General features: G+C 43.3%; 1 protein-coding gene across 1 annotated transcript in view; it reads right to left on the minus strand.

The window, feature by feature from the left end:
• Nucleotides 1-16,186, minus strand: part of LOC126088239 (sodium/hydrogen exchanger 9B2-like) — a 154,777-nt gene that overhangs the window by 52,825 nt on the left and 85,766 nt on the right. Inside the window, exon 6 of the mRNA XM_049906369.1 lies at nucleotides 467-642. Coding sequence (XP_049762326.1) covers nucleotides 467-642 — 176 coding nt within the window. The remainder of the gene's footprint in view (nucleotides 1-466; nucleotides 643-16,186) is intronic.

The following is a 16,186-nucleotide window of genomic DNA, read 5'->3' on the forward strand; positions in this document are numbered from 1 at the left end:
TTCGAACCTGCGACCGTAGCGGCCTTGCGGTTCCAGACTGCAGTGCCTTTAACCGCACGGCCACTTCGGCCGGCTCGGTAACAGCTCTGAGAAGCTTACAGAATAGCAACTTCGGATAAAGAACCGAAAATGACATCAGTACCAAAGCTAACCTACTGCACCGATCGGTATAAACGATACAAATTAGTGCCACAGCGAGTGCTTTCCACGTTAAATGTGCCGGTAAAGCTGTTGCCCCCTATCATCGCTGAGTCGATATTCGCTCAATGCACAGCATAAAACGTACGCTCGTTATCGTACCTGACTATACTCGAGACAGCTTATCTTCTGACCCACGTGAAACAAAATCCAATGTTGTTCCAGCAAACATGGAAGAATACGTAGAGTAATGTTCACATGAGAGTTGCGCTTATGATGGACGGAGTATACGAGCGACCTGGATAAAGATACAGAATCACCTGCGTACCTTCCGAAAAGATGACGCTGAGGATGACGCCGAAGATGGCGACAGAGGCGCCGTCGTCGATGGCGGAGACGGCGATGATGAGCGTGGGGATGGCCTTGGCGGCCCCGTAGCCGCGAGCACGGAGTCGCAGCAGGCTGGGCACCACCACGGCAGGCGCCACCGCCGACACGGCGCTCCTGTCAACAGGGGCGTCACACGTCACCACCGCAAAACACGCAGGTGTCCGCCACTGTACACTCAACACACTGTGCTAGCCACCTCGCAGTATGGCGCTTACACCACCGCTGCCATTGATGCTAAACTGAGATCGCGAAAAGCAGGCTGAGGTACTAAAAAGAAAGAAGGTGCAGTAAATATTGTCGTCCATCAAGAGTGCTCCACTGTCATCTCCTAATACATGCTGACATAAGTTTTTCATATCCTTGAAAACGTTAGTACACTTTATGAAACGTCCTCTTTGAAAAATTATACATGTGACTGTGCTTAAACTGACACACAATATTTTTTTAGCGCAACGCAATCTGACTTTCAGAAATCCCTACAAAGGAATGGCCCTGACTAACATTAACCTGTACCTTTCACAAATCACTTACCTCACAAAAATCTTCGTTACTCAAACTACTGCAATACAGCGAGCGCCACTACTGCCAGCTAAATGAAAGATTCAAACTACAGAAGGCACTAACTACTGATAGGCATAGTTAGCAATTGAAAGATGTTAATAGAGAACAAACAATGTATTTACCTTAACAGTGATAATATAAATAATAGTTCATGACATCCAGTGTTACAAATTTCAAAACTCCGCCATCTCTCTCCCCACATCCACCACTGCTGGCGGCTCACCTCCAACTGCGCAACGCTACGCGCTGTTCACATCCAGCTGCCCAACACTACAATGGCAGACAACAATGCTAACTAGCCACAGACTGCACACAGCACAGCCAATGATTTTCATACAGAGCGCTACGTAACGTTGCCAATAAGAAAATATAAACAGCCTACTTACAACTTTTCAATTTCTTTATTTGCTCTTCGACTGTATCTTCCTTCTTCACTACAATTTGGACCAAAAAGATTTTTTGACTACTTTTTCTTGTCCAGTACGAATTCCTTCACTGTCTCTATTTCTGTTTAAAGTGAGTCCTCGAATCCCATAAAGAAACTCTAGTTTGGTGACTGTCTTGTAGTGTCTCAGTTCTGTGTAATCTGACAAGCACTTTTTGGTATAGGTATCTTTTGTAAGATGATAAAGAGGTAGATGTACAATTACAGCTTGATGCTTGGAAGGAAGTAATGAAAAGATATGGATTAAAATTAAATAAAGATGAGAGTGAAGTAATGGTATTTGGAAGAGAGAAAAGGATCAACGCAAATATTACCATGGATGGAGAACCCCTCAATGTGGTACAAAGTTTCAATTATTTAGGGAGTGAAATATCTAGGGACGGAAGAATAAACAACAAAATTAATAGGAGGTTACAGAAGGGAGGCAATTTCTCCCAAGCAATAAAACACTTGATTTGGACTAAGGAAGTTTCAGAAAAAGCAAAACTCCTTATGTATAAGAATTATTACTTCCCTATTTTCACCTATGGTGGAGAAACATGGACAATGACAGAAAGGAACTGGACCAGACTGCAAGCAGGGGAAATGAAATTACTCAGAGCAATTACGGGAAAAACAAGAATGGACAGAGTAAGGAACGTAGAGATTAGAAAGGGCCTTAAACAAGAAAGTATGAGAGAACTGAAAGAAAGAGATTAAGATGGTATGGGCATGTTAAGAGGATGCATGGGCATAGACTCCCCAAAATTATGGAAGAACTAAAGATGGATGGGAAAAGACCTAGAGGGCGCCCAAGAACACGGTGGAAAATGGGAGTGAAAGGAGAGGTGTGACCTGGCAGCAAGTGGAGGAAGAAAAGTGGTGAGAGTACCGAGCCAAATGGAAACGACTCGTCAGCAGCCAGACCTGGCAGTAGCTGGAGCGGGATTCGGATATAGATAGATAGATAGATAGATAGATAGATAGATAGACTAAAGGCTGCTTCCACTTTGTATCTAACATTTACCAGACCATTTCCTGAATGGTTTCTCCTAAATATTTTAGATGAGTAACTTTCTCTATTTTCCCATCAATGGAATTTAAAAAAGAAACCTAGTAGACGGTGAAATATGGCTTCGGCATGTTGGTACTTGGTTCATTAGCTCCTTCTCCTGTGTTCTTCCTTGCTAGGCACTGCAGCCTTCATCTGGTTTGCTTTAGTCTATGGCCCAAGGAGACCATGTCAGTTTTAAGTGGATTCATGTCTGAATTTCTAATTACAATGAGAAGTATTATTTGCGCCAAACAACGGAGAAATGTGCAGCACAGTGTGAGATAAAGTTAGAATCATCAGGCTAGTGATTCTGTCGTAACAGAAACTATCTGACAGTGACATGTACACTGCCCTCCATAAGTTAGGAAACACCATGCTGCGTATTACAACGGCGCATGATGCAAGTGATCTGTGTGTGTTATTGGTTAGAGTACGGAATAGCAATGACACGTACAGTACTGCACACTTAATTATTGTACATATACATACATATTGGAAGATACTAGTATTGCTACGTTTGACGTAAACCGAAGTTACCTGCCCAAGCAGTTCTATTAAACACGCCAGGTGGCGCGAGTACACCGCATGACTACGTAGTGGAGGGCTTCACAACATATGTGCTCGCGGGGCAAGCTGTGAGCAGCAAGGCGCGAGCACGGAGCAGCGCGAGCACGCTACCCCCACTACCGGACCAGAGCGGAGAGTGGGGAGAATCATGTGGGGCACACAACAGCTGCCGCCAGTCAATGTAAATCTGCGGCCACCTGCAGGGATATCACTCACGAATTATTACCGCAACAAATGAAACAAATAAAGGAGAATGTACACGTGCCACATAATTTTATTAGCTTAGTGTATGCCTCTACATTCGTATTAATTTGTGAACTGTTACACAATAAAAGGGTCACTGAAGTGTGGGATTCTTTGTTATCTTGTACTTTCTACCCTTTACAATTGCGTCTATATTAGGAGTAATTGTTCTTGTGCATCGTAGGCGCAGCGTGCAGTTTAAATTTCGATCAGACAATGCGTTTCTCAGGCGCGTCTTGTTACATTTCATTGCAGAGAACAATTATTCATAAACATACATGGAACCGAACATTGATATTATTGTAGCCGCCAGTTTGCGCAAATGAGGAAATCTATCCTGAGGGAAGTGTCTGTAAAATTCCAAAATGTTTTTCTTGTTCTGAAATTTGTCTCTGTATTCTCTGTCACACCGCAGGTCAATAATTTCTAGTTGCAACTCAGGACGAATCTCTTCAATATTCGCTGAATATGGCGAGGAGAACAGATGAGAATCACTGTCTAGTGCTGTCAGATCTTGAAAGCGTTGATCAAATTCTTCCTTAAGGGCAACTTAACTATGTGAATAACGTTCACAGACTTTGTGAACATCTTGCATGGATGATAATTTAGGAAAATGAGCTAGATTTCCTGTTTCTAGCTGACTCACCCAAAGTGTCAATTTCATTTTAAAAGCTCGTATTCGATCTATGAAATGAGTAATTAGCAGATATTTACCTTGTAGTGAAATGTTCAAAGCATTCAGATGGATAGTTAAATCTGCTCAGAACGCGAGATCACATTTCCATGAAGGCTCTTTCAATTCAGGAACACACATGTTATTTATTTCCATGATCATATTTATCTCATCTAATAGGCAAAAATTCGATTTAATAATTCGCCACGACTAAGTCAGTGGACCTCGCCGTAATAAGGCAGGCTACCATACTGGCTTTCTACATCCTCAAGAAAGCTTTTAAATTGTCTGTGTTGTAGCCCATGCTTCCTTATATAATTGGTTGTACGAACAACAACACTCATCACATTTTTTAGAGTGATACTCTTTGCACATAAGATTTCCTGGTGGATCACACAGTGAACGCCCTTTATTTCATTCGGCACGGTCAGTTTTTGCATTTTCTCCTTCAACAGCGCAACGAAACCTAATTTTTTCCCTGTCATCGCTGGTGCACCGTCTGTAGACACTAAAACTAAAGAATTACACGACAATCCTATATTTTCAACACTTTCTTCAACACTACTTAAAATATCACCTCCGGTTGTAGTGTTCTTCATGGCTACTACATCGAGGAGCTCCTTCCTCACCTGAACATCTCTACTAACACCTCTAATAAATATGGAAAGCTGCGCTGTTCCAGTGATATCAACACTTTCGTCCAGAGCTAGAGAATACGCCATAAAATCTTTATAGATATTTGCAAGCTGGCTCTGGACGTCGTCTGCCTTGTCCTGTATGCGACGCATAATGGTCATGTCAGATACTGGCACAATCCGAAACTGTTCAACTTGAGATGGACACAAATATTCCGCTGTAACTACCAAACATCTTTTATTAAATCGCAATCAGTGAAAGGGCGCAGGGAGTTTGCTAAACACAAAGCAATTTTGTAGCTCACTCTGAGAGTTGCCTCAGTTGATTTTTCTTCGTCATCTAGATCTTCTTCGGATAGCTTCCTTTTAAGTTTAATAACTTCCTGTGCACGATCTGGTCCATCACATTTTCCACTTCCGTAGTCTTTCGCGTGGTACGACATAAAATGTCGCTGCAAATTAAATTTCCTGAAAGAATTCAGCGTTTTGTCACATACTAAACATTTTGCAACACCATCTTTTTCTGTAAACAGATACAATTCCTCCCAATGGGGATTGAACTGCGAAAGCATGGTTGGCGTTACACAACGGCGACTTGACATGATTCTTAACCAGCGAAGTGACTGTTAGAGCTGATCGTAGTACTTTTAACGTTACACAGTCGGCGCGAATTCAATAGGCACGCTGCGGTCCTATTCATAGGTGCGCGCGCATTTCCCCTCCCTCCCCTCCATCCCTACTCCGAGACCTTGCACCTGCTCGCGAGCACGTGCCTGAGCAGACGCGAGTACTCGCGCTCAAAACCGGCCAGTTGTTAAGCCCTGAAGTAGAGGTACGTTGTTTACATTTCTGTTCACTTGTAGCTGCGTTTGCATAAAGGTATAACACGCCGCGAAAGAAACTGAAAATGGCCCCAAAGTGCCGGATTCCGTATGAATCACGGGTAATGATAATCACTTTGCACCAAGAAGGCAGTAGTGTCCGACAAATAGCAAAGAAACTGATGATTTCCATCAGCGGAGTTGTCTAAACCATACACCGGCATCGAGAAACAGGCTAAATGGTTCAAATGGCTCTGAGCACTACGGGACTTAACATCTGAGGTCATCAGTTCCCTAGAACTTAGGACTACTTAAACCCAACTAACCTAAGGACACCACACGCATCCATGCCCGAGGCAGGATTCGAACCTGCGACCGTAGCAGTAGCGCGGTTCCGGACTGAAGCGCCTAGAACCGCTAGCCACCGCGGGCGGCACGAAAATATCAGAACGCCAGGAAAAGTATTTCTTAGTGACCAGTAAACATAACAGATTAAAAACTGTCCGTGAATTGACTGTTGAACTAAACGCAACAAGGGACACGCCGGTAAGTTAGTCAACAGTAGGACGACGCCTGGTAGACAACAACCTCCGATGTTACGCAGCAACAAGGAAATCACTGCTGCGCCCTGTTAACAAGAAGAAAAGGCTTCAGTGGGCTAAGACACACCAACATTGGACAGCGGAGGGTTGGGAAAGTCTTATTCGCTGATGAATCCATGTTCGAAATATTTGGAAGTTGTTGTTGTTGTGGTCTTCAGTCCTGAGACTGGTTTGATGCAGCTCTCCATGCTACTCTATCCTGTGCAAGCTTCTTCATCTCCCAGTACCTACTGCAACCTACATCCTTCTGAATCTGCTTAGTGTATTCATCTCTTGGTCTCCCTCTACGATTTTTACCCTCCACACTGCCCTCCAATGCTAAATTTGTGATCCCTTGATGCCTCAAAACATGTCCTACCAACCGATCCCTTCTTCTAGTCAAGTTGTGCCACAAACTTCTCTTCTCCCCAATCCTATTCAATACCTCCTCATTAGTTACGTGATCTACCCACCTTATTTTCAGCATTCTTCTGTAGCACCACATTTCGAAAGCTTCTATTCTCTTCTTGTCCATACTAGTTATCGTCCATGTTTCACTTCCATACATGGCTACACTCCATACAAATACTTTCAGAAACGACTTCCTGACACTTAAATCTATACTCGATGTTAACAAATTTCTCTTCTTCAGAAACGATTTCCTTGCCATTGCCAGTCTACATTTTATATCCTCTCTACTTCGACCATCATCAGTTATTTTACTCCCTAAATAGCAAAACTCCTTTACTACTTTAAGTGTCTCACTTCCTAATCGAATTCCCTCAGCATCACCCGACTTAATTCGACTACATTCCATTATTCTTGTTTTACTTTTGTTGATGTTCATCTTATATCCTCCTTTCAAGACACTGTCCATTCCATTCAACTGTTCTTCCAAGTCCTTTGCTGTCTCTGACAGAATTACAATGTCATCGGCGAACCTCAAAGTTTTTACTTCTTCTCCATGAATTTTAATACCGACTCCGAATTTTTCTTTTGTTTCCTTTACTGCTTGCTCAATATACAGATTGAATAACATCGGGGATAGGCTACAACCCTGTCTCACTCCTTTCCCAACCACTGCTTCCCTTTCATGCCCCTCGACTCTTATAACTGCCATCTGGTTTCTGTACAAATTGTAAATAGCCTTTCGCTCCCTGTACTTTACCCTTGCCACCTTTAGAATGTGGAAGAGAGTATTCCAGTCAACATTGTCAAAAGCTTTCTCTAAGTCTACAAATGCTAGAAACGTAGGTTTGCCTTTTCTTAATCTTTCTTCTAAGATAAGTCGTAAGGTTAGTATTGCCTCACGTGTTCCAACATTTCTACGGAATCCAAACTGATCTTCCCCGAGGTCCGCTTCTACCAGTTTTTCCATTCGTCTGTAAAGAATTCGCGTTAGTATTTTGCAGCTGTGACTTATTAAACTGATAGTTCGGTAATTTTCACATCTGTCAACACCTGCTTTCTTTGGGATTGGAATTATTATATTCGTCTTGAAGTCTGAGGGTATTTCACCTGTCTCATACATCTTGCTCACCAGATGGTAGAGTTTTGTCAGGAATGGCTCTCCCAAGGCCGTCAGTAGTTCTAATGGAATGTTGTCTACTCCCGGGGCCTTGTTTCGACTCAGGTCTTTCAGTGCTCTGTCAAACTCTTCACGCAGTATCGTATCTCCCATTTCATCTTCATCTACATCCTCTTCCATTTCCATAGTATTGTCCTCAAGTACATCACCCTTGTATAAACCCTCTATATACTCCTTCCACCTTTCGGCCTTCCCTTCTTTGCTTAGAACTGGGTTGCCATCTGAGCTCTTGATATTCATACAAGTGGTTCTCTTCTCTCCAAAGGTCTCTTTAATTTTCCTGTAGGCAGTATCTATCTTACCCCTAGTGAGACAAGCCTCTACATCCTTACATTTGTCCTCTAGCCATCCCTGCTTAGCCATTTTGCACTTCCTGTCGATCTCATTTTTGAGACGTTTGTATTCCTTTTTGCCTGCTTCATTTACTGCATTTTTATATTTTCTCCTTTCATCAATTAAATTCAATATTTCTTCTGTTACCCAAGGATTTCTATTAGCCCTCGTCTTTTTACCTACTTGATCGTCCGCTGCTTTCACTACTTCATCCCTCAGAGGTACCCATTCTTCTTCTACTGTATTTCTTTCCCCCATTCCTGTCAATTGTTCCCTTATACTCTCCCTGAAACTCTCTACAACCTCTCGTTCTTTCAGTTTATCCAGGTCCCATCTCCTTAAATTCCCACCTTTTTGCAGTTTCTTCAGTTTCAATCTGCAGTTCATAACCAAGAGATTGTGGTCAGAGTCCACATCTGCCCCTGGAAATGTCTTACAATTTAAAATTATATAATCTATCTGATACCTTTTAGTATTTGGAAGTAAACGCCGTCAATTTGTACGCCGTTTACCCCATGAACACTTGAATCCTCAGTCCGTAATTCCAACTGCAAAGCATGGAGGTTCTGTGATGGTATGGGGATCCTTTGGAGAGAATAAAGTCGGAGATTTGGTGAAAATAGATGGAAAAATGAACCAAAAGGATTTTCATGCCATTCTCCAGAGACATGCTAAGACATCTGGTTTGCGTCTGATTGGGAAAAGGTTTGTCTTGCAGGAAGACAACGACCCGAAACATACGTCTCGCTTGTGTCCGAACTATGTGAAGTCTCTAGAGGTTCGTAAAATATTGAAAGACATTCCCCTGATTGCAACCCAATCGAGCGGCTGTGGGATGAATTGGACAGGAGGATCCGCTAACGGGAAATCATGAGTGGGTCGCAATTGTGGGAAGTCCTGCAGCAAGAATGGAGATTAACTCCAACTGAAACCTTGGCAAAACTGACGCAGCGCATGCCGAGAGTGGGCAAGGCAGTGAAAGCAAAGGGGACTATTTTGAGGAATCGAAAATTTAATTGTTGCAGCTTTCTGTGTATTATTTGAGCTTAATAAACATTTGGAAAGCAACAAAATGCATTTTAATACTTTATTTCCTTTCCATTGTCTATAACTACTAGATGTTTCCAAACTTGTGGAAGGTAGTGTACGAGATCAGTGGATCAGGTAAATAGCTATGTTATACATTTTCTTAAATTATTTTGATTGAAGTTGGTGAAATTCATATTTAAAGTCACAAACTCTTGAGACTTTGTCCTGCACTTTTTACACGATCTTTTCCTTTCACTGAACAGTTATACACATTTGCATATAAGAAGAAAATGATTAATTCAGCGAAAAAGTATTGTAATCAGTTCTACATCAACAGCAAACACCGTAAGTCAGCTAACGGTGTGCAGCGGAGTGTACCTCTAGAATCACTGACTGATACCCCCTACCCGCTACCCCATTCCACTCGCGAATGGCGCCCGGGAAGAATGACTGTCGGTAAGGCTCTGTATTGACTCTAATTTCTCGAATTTTCTCCTCGTCGTCATTACGCAAGATGTATGTGGCGGGAAGTAGTATATTTCCCGACTCTTCCTGGGTAGTGCTCTCTCGAAATTTCAATAGTAAACATCTTCGATATCCGCAACCCCTCTCTTGTGTAAATTCTGCCAGTGGACATCGTTGAGCACCTCCGTAACGCTGTCGTGCCGACTAAACGGCCCGTGACTAAACGCGCCGCTCTTCGTTGGATCTTCTCCATCTCTTCTATCAGCCCACCTCGTAAGTATCGTATGCTGATGAACAATACTCAAGAATCGCTCGAACAAGCGCCTTATAGACCACTGCCTTCGTGGATGGGTTACGTTTCCTTACGATTCTTCCTGTGAATCTCAATCTGGCATCTGCTTTTCCTATTACTTGTTTTGTGTAGTCATTCCACTTAAGGTCGCTCTGGATAGTTACTCCTAGATATTTTACGAATGAAACTGATTCGAGTTGTTTCTCATCAACAGTGTAGTTGTCCAGTGGTTGGATTGTTTACCTATGTACGTACAGTATGTGACATGTCAGAGCCTGCACCATCTAATCTTTTGCAGGTCATTCTGCAAATCGATACCGTCTTCTAGCACTGCTACTTTGTTATAGAAAACCATACCATATGCGAACAGTCTTACGGAACTTCTGACGCTTTTTATTAGATCATTTAAACACATTATAGACAATAAAGGTCCTATCACACTTCTTGTGGGTGCTCCGGAAATTGCCTTCACATCTGTAGATGTTGTTTCATTAAGAGCGACGTACTGATTTCTGCTTGCAAGGAAGTCCCGAATATAGTGACAGATCTGGTCCGATACTCGATAAGTTCGTACATTTTTTTTTTCACTACGCGGCAGTGCGGGGTGGTGTGAAATGACTTCTTGAAGTCAAGGAACACCGCATAAACCAGATCGTCATTGTCTAAAGCGCTATGGATCTCACACAGTAACAAAGCGTGCTGAGCTTCGAAAGATATCTGTCTGCGGAATACATGTTGATTTTTATAGAGGAGATTTTCGTCCTCTAAAAACGTCACAATTCTTGATCATGAAACATGTTCCATAGTTCTACAACAGACAGACATCTGTAATTGTGTGTATCTGTCCTGCGGTCCTTCTTGTTCAAACGTTCAAATGTGTGTGAAATCTTATGGGACTTTACTGCTAAGGTCAGCAGACCCGAAGCTTACACACTACTTAACCTAAATCATCCTAAGGACAAACACACACACCCATGCCCGAGGGAGGACTCGAACCTCCGCCGGAACCAGCCGCACAGTCCATGACTGCGCGCCTCAGACCGTTCGGCTAATTCCGCGCGGCGCGGTCCTTCTTGAAAACAGGAATAACCTGTGCTTTTCTCCACTCGCTAGGTACCCTTCGTTGCTCCAGCGATCTACAATAAACTGCTACTGGAAGGGGAGCAGGTTCTTTAGCATAATCTCTGTAGAATCTTACAGGTATCTCATCTGGTCCTTGTGCCTTTCCACTACTAAGCGACTGTAGCTGCTTTTCTGTTCCACGGTCGGTTATCTCAGTATCTGCCATTTCGACGTTCGTACGATTATTAAAAGGACTGTGAAAGAGTTTCGGAAGACCGAATTCATTATTTCGGCCTTCGCTCTGTTATCTTCCGTTCCGGTGTCAGTATGGTCTCCGACCGAATGAATAGAATGATTCTGACCCACTTACTGATTTTTACATACGATCCAAACCTCCTAGAGTTTTTACTCAGATTGGTTGACAAAATTTTGCTTTCAAAGTCATTGAACTTTTCTCTCATTGCTCTCCTTACGCCCATTTTCACTTCTTTCTGCTTTTGTTTCTCAGCTAGATTTCGACTTGTGATGCAGGACTCTTCCTTTACGGCGCAGTTTTCCAACACGACAATGAAACCACGGTGAGTTTATCCCATTCCTTAAGGCCTTGCTAGGAACATACTTGTCTAAGGCATATCGGACGATGATTTTCTTTTCATTTGTGCTCCACATCTTCTTCCTCTTCACTGAATATTTGCTGCTGACTACTCGGCTACTCTGCAATTTGTGTCCTGTCAATCTTGCTAAGCAAAAATGTCTTCCTACCTTTCTTAATATTCCTGGTAAAGCTCGTAGTCGCAGTTGCTATCACACTTTTATGATCACACATGCCTTCCTAAACGTAAACTAACTTGATAAGTTCAGGTATGTTTGTTGCTAGGAGGTGTAAGACGTTAACATTCACGTATTGGTTAGTTAGCTACGTGTTCGACTGATCAATCTCACGGTAACCGTTATGATGTGGAACGTGTCAAGTGCACACGAAATGCACACCTCAGTCAAGGGACTTTTTAAAAAGCTTAAAATTTTTATTGCCTGCCCCTTTCCCTCAAATGGCACAAAATGCATAATTTATACCTAAAGATTTACTTATTCCTATTCAAGAATTCATCTATGGTATAGAAGGAGTTGTCAAGGAGATATGATTTCAATTTATTTTTAGAGCTATTACTGCTGTCTGTCAGACATTTTATTTCATCTGGTAATTTATTGAGAAGTTTTACAGCAGCATATTTTACCCCTTTTTTGTGCTAAAGATACGTAAGTAAACGACAATGTAAGTCTTTCTTTCTTCTGATATTATTATCATGAATATCACTGTTGTTTTTAAACTGATTAACGTTGTAGAGAATTAGTTTCATTACTGAGTGAATGTACTGTGAGGCTGTTATAAGAATTCCTAACCTTTTAAATAGATGCCTGCAAGATGTGCGACTATGAGCCCCACACAGTATTCTAACCACTTTCTTTTGAGCAGTAAATACTTTTTGCCTAAGTGTTGAGTTACCCCAAAAATATAATTCCTTATGACATCAGAGAGTGAAAGTATGCAAAGTATGTTAGCTTGCTAATTTCTATATCCTCAAAATTAGCAATTATTCTGATTGCAAAAGTCACTGAACCTAGTCGCTTTAGGAGATCCAAAATATGAATTTTCCAATTAAGATTCTTATCTACATGTACGTCCAAAAACTTACCATAGTATGCTCTACCCTGGATACTGACTTCTGTTGATGTGTTATACTTATTGAAGGAACTGTACTCCTTGCAGTATAAAATTGGATGTACTGTGTTTTTTCAAAGTTCAGAAAAAGCCCACTCGCAGAAAACCAATCAATAACTTTTCCAAAGACATTATCTTTATCATTTCTTATTGCACATTCTTTGATTGGATTAGTAATTATGCTTGTATCATCAGCAAACAGTGTCAGTTTAGCTTCTTGTTTCAGATAAGAAGGGAGGTCATTCATATACAGGGCTATTACAAATGATTGAAGCGATTTCATAAATTCACTGTAGCTCCATTCATTGACATATGGTCACGACACACTACAGATACGTAGAAAAACTCATGAAGTTTTGTTCGGCTGAAGCCGCACTTCAGGTTTCTGCCGCCAGAGCGCTCGAGAGCGCAGTGAGACAAAATGGCGTCAGGAGACAAGAAAGCGTATGTCGTGCTTGAAATGCACTCACATCAGTCAGTCACAACAGTGCAACGACACTTCAGGACGAAGTTCAACAAAGATCCACCAACTGCTAACTCCATTCTGCGATGGTATGCGCAGTTTAAAGCTTCTGGATGCCTCTGTAAGGGGAAATCAACGGGTCGGCCTGCAGTGAGCGAAGAAACGGTTGAACGCGTGCGGGCAAGTTTCACGCGTAGCCCGCGGAAGTCGACGAATAAAGCAAGCAGGGAGCTAAACGTACCACAGCCGACGGTTTGGAAAATATTACGGAAAAGGCTAAAGCAGAAGCCTTACCGTTTACAATTGCTACAAACCGATGGATCGGTCGTGGTGGAGATCACGATCAGCAATTCATGTCATGGCCTCCACGCTCTCCCGACTTAACCCGATGCGATTTCTTTCTGTGGCGTCATGTGAAAGATTCAGTGTTTAAACCTCCTCTACCAAGAAACGTGCCAGAACTGCGAGCTCGCATCAACGATGCTTTCGAACTCATTGATGGGGACATGCTGCGCCGAGTGTGGGAGGAACTTGATTATCGGCTTGATGTCTGCCGAATCACTAAAGGGGCACATATCGAACATTTGTGAATGCCTAGAAAAACTTTTTGAGTTTTTGTATGCGTGTGCAAAACATTGTGAAAATATCTCAAATAATAAAGTTATTGTAGAACTGTGAAATCGCTTCAATCATTTGTAATAACCCTGTATATCAAGCACAGAAGGGTACCCATGATCTAACCCTGTAGAGCACCTAATGTAATTTCACCCCTGTTAGATGAACTGGGAAACTTCCTTAAATCACTTAAACCATATAAAAACCTTTTTGCTTATCGTTCTGAAGATATGACTTAAACCACTCTATGCTGTTACATTTATACCATATTGTAATTTCTGTAACATAATGTCGTTGTTCACACATTAAAACGCTTTGGATAAGTTACATAAAATTCCTATTCGTGAAATATTACTATTTAAAGACTCTATTATGTTGGCAGTGAAACTGTATATTGCTGTCTCAGTGTAACACCGTTTTTGAAATCCAAACTGTGATTTACTAAGTATCCCATTACTGTTGAAATGGCTAACTACTCCTGAGTACATTACTTTCTTGAGGATTTTTGAAAATGCTGTAAGCAAGGATACTGGCCGGTAATTATTGTCATCTGTGGTGTACCCTTTTTTGTAGAGTGGCTTGACAGTGGAATATTTTAACCTGTCTGGGAAATACCTTGAGTTAGTGATGCATTACAGATATGACTCAGAACAACAGCTGTAACCGCTCCACATTGTTTTAATATATTGCTAGAGATGTCATCTATTAGAACAGAACATTTATTTTTCAAAGATTTAATCATGTACTGCTTGGCTTTTTCTTTTGAACTATTCTCACCAGTTTTTTCGCCTACACTTAAGAAATGTTTGTTACATATACACTCCTGGAAATTGAAATAAGAACACCGTGAATTCATTGTCCCAGGAAGGGGAAACTTTATTGACACATTCCTGGGGTCAGATACATCACATGATCACACTGACAGAACCACAGGCACATAGACACAGGCAACAGAGCAGGCACAATGTCGGCACTAGTACAGTGTATATCCACCTTTCGCAGCAATGCAGGCTGCTATTCTCCCATGGAGACGATCGTAGAGATGCTGGATGTAGCCCTGTGGAACGGCTTGCCATGCCATTTCCACCTGGCGCCTCAGTTGGACCAGCGTTCGTGCTGGACGTGCAGACCGCGTGAGACGACGCTTCATCCAGTCCCAAACATGCTCAATGGGGGACAGATCCGGAGATCTTGCTGGCCAGGGTAGTTGACTTACACCTTCTAGAGCACGTTCGGTGGCACGGGATACATGCGGACGTGCATTGTCCTGTTGGAACAGCAAGTTCCCTTGCCGGTCTAGGAATGGTAGAACGATGGGTTCGATGACAGTTTGGATGTACCGTGCACTATTCAGTGTCCCCTCGACGATCACCAGTGGTGTACGGCCAGTGTAGGAGAGCGCTCCCCACACCATGATGCCGGGTGTTGGCCCTGTGTGGCTCGGTCGTATGCAGTCCTGATTGTGGCGCTCACCTGCACGGCGCCAAACACGCATACGACCATCATTGGCACCAAGGCAGAAGCGACTCTCATCGCTGAAGACGACACGTCTCCATTCGTCCCTCCATTCACGCCTGTCGCGACACCACTGGAGGCGGGCTGCACGATGTTGGGGCGTGAGCGGAAGACGGCCTAACGGTATGCGGGACCGTAGCCCAGCTTCATGGAGACGGTTGCGAATGGTCCTCGCCGATACCCCAGGAGCAACAGTGTCCCTAATTTGCTGGGAAGTGGCGGTGCGGTCCCCTACGGCACTGCGTAGGATCCTACGGTCTTGGCGTGCATCCGTGCGTCGCTGCGGTCCGGTCCCAGGTCGACGGGCACGTGCACCTTCCGCCGACCACTGGCGACAACATCGATGTACTGTGGAGACCTCACGCCCCACGTGTTGAGCAATTCGGCGGTACGTCCACCCGGCCTCCCGCATGCCCACTATACGCCCTCGCTCAAAGTCCGTCAACTGCACATACGGTTCACGTCCACGCTGTCGCGGCATGCTACCAGTGTTAAAGACTGCGATGGAGCTCCGTATGCCACGGCAAACTGGCTGACACTGACGGCGGCGGTGCACAAATGCTGCGCAGCTAGCGCCATTCGACGGCCAACACCGCGGTTCCTGGTGTGTCCGCTGTGCCGTGCGTGTGATCATTGCTTGTACAGCCCTCTCGCAGTGTCCGGAGCAAGTATGGTGGGTCTGACACACCGGTGTCAATGTGTTCTTTTTTCCATTTCCAGGAGTGTATTTGCTACTTGTGTTCTGTTGGTTAAGATAGTCTCATTCTCTAACTATCTGCTCAAATTAATTCATCGGACAAGACAGTCAGAACAGTGTCACGCAAATGCCTGTCCCTGGTACTACTTTTGATAGCGTGACTCTTCCAATCTATATGTGGCAATTTGAAGTGAGTGTCCACCCCCCCCTCCCCCCGACCCCCGCCTCACCGCACGAAAATTGCAAACGATACTCTGTATAAATGAGTCACTACCGTTTGTGACAACCTATCCTTACTGTAACTATTCCAATCAGAGATC

This window comes from Schistocerca cancellata, chromosome 6, assembly GCF_023864275.1.
Source record: "Schistocerca cancellata isolate TAMUIC-IGC-003103 chromosome 6, iqSchCanc2.1, whole genome shotgun sequence".
Taxonomy (NCBI): domain Eukaryota; kingdom Metazoa; phylum Arthropoda; class Insecta; order Orthoptera; family Acrididae; genus Schistocerca; species Schistocerca cancellata.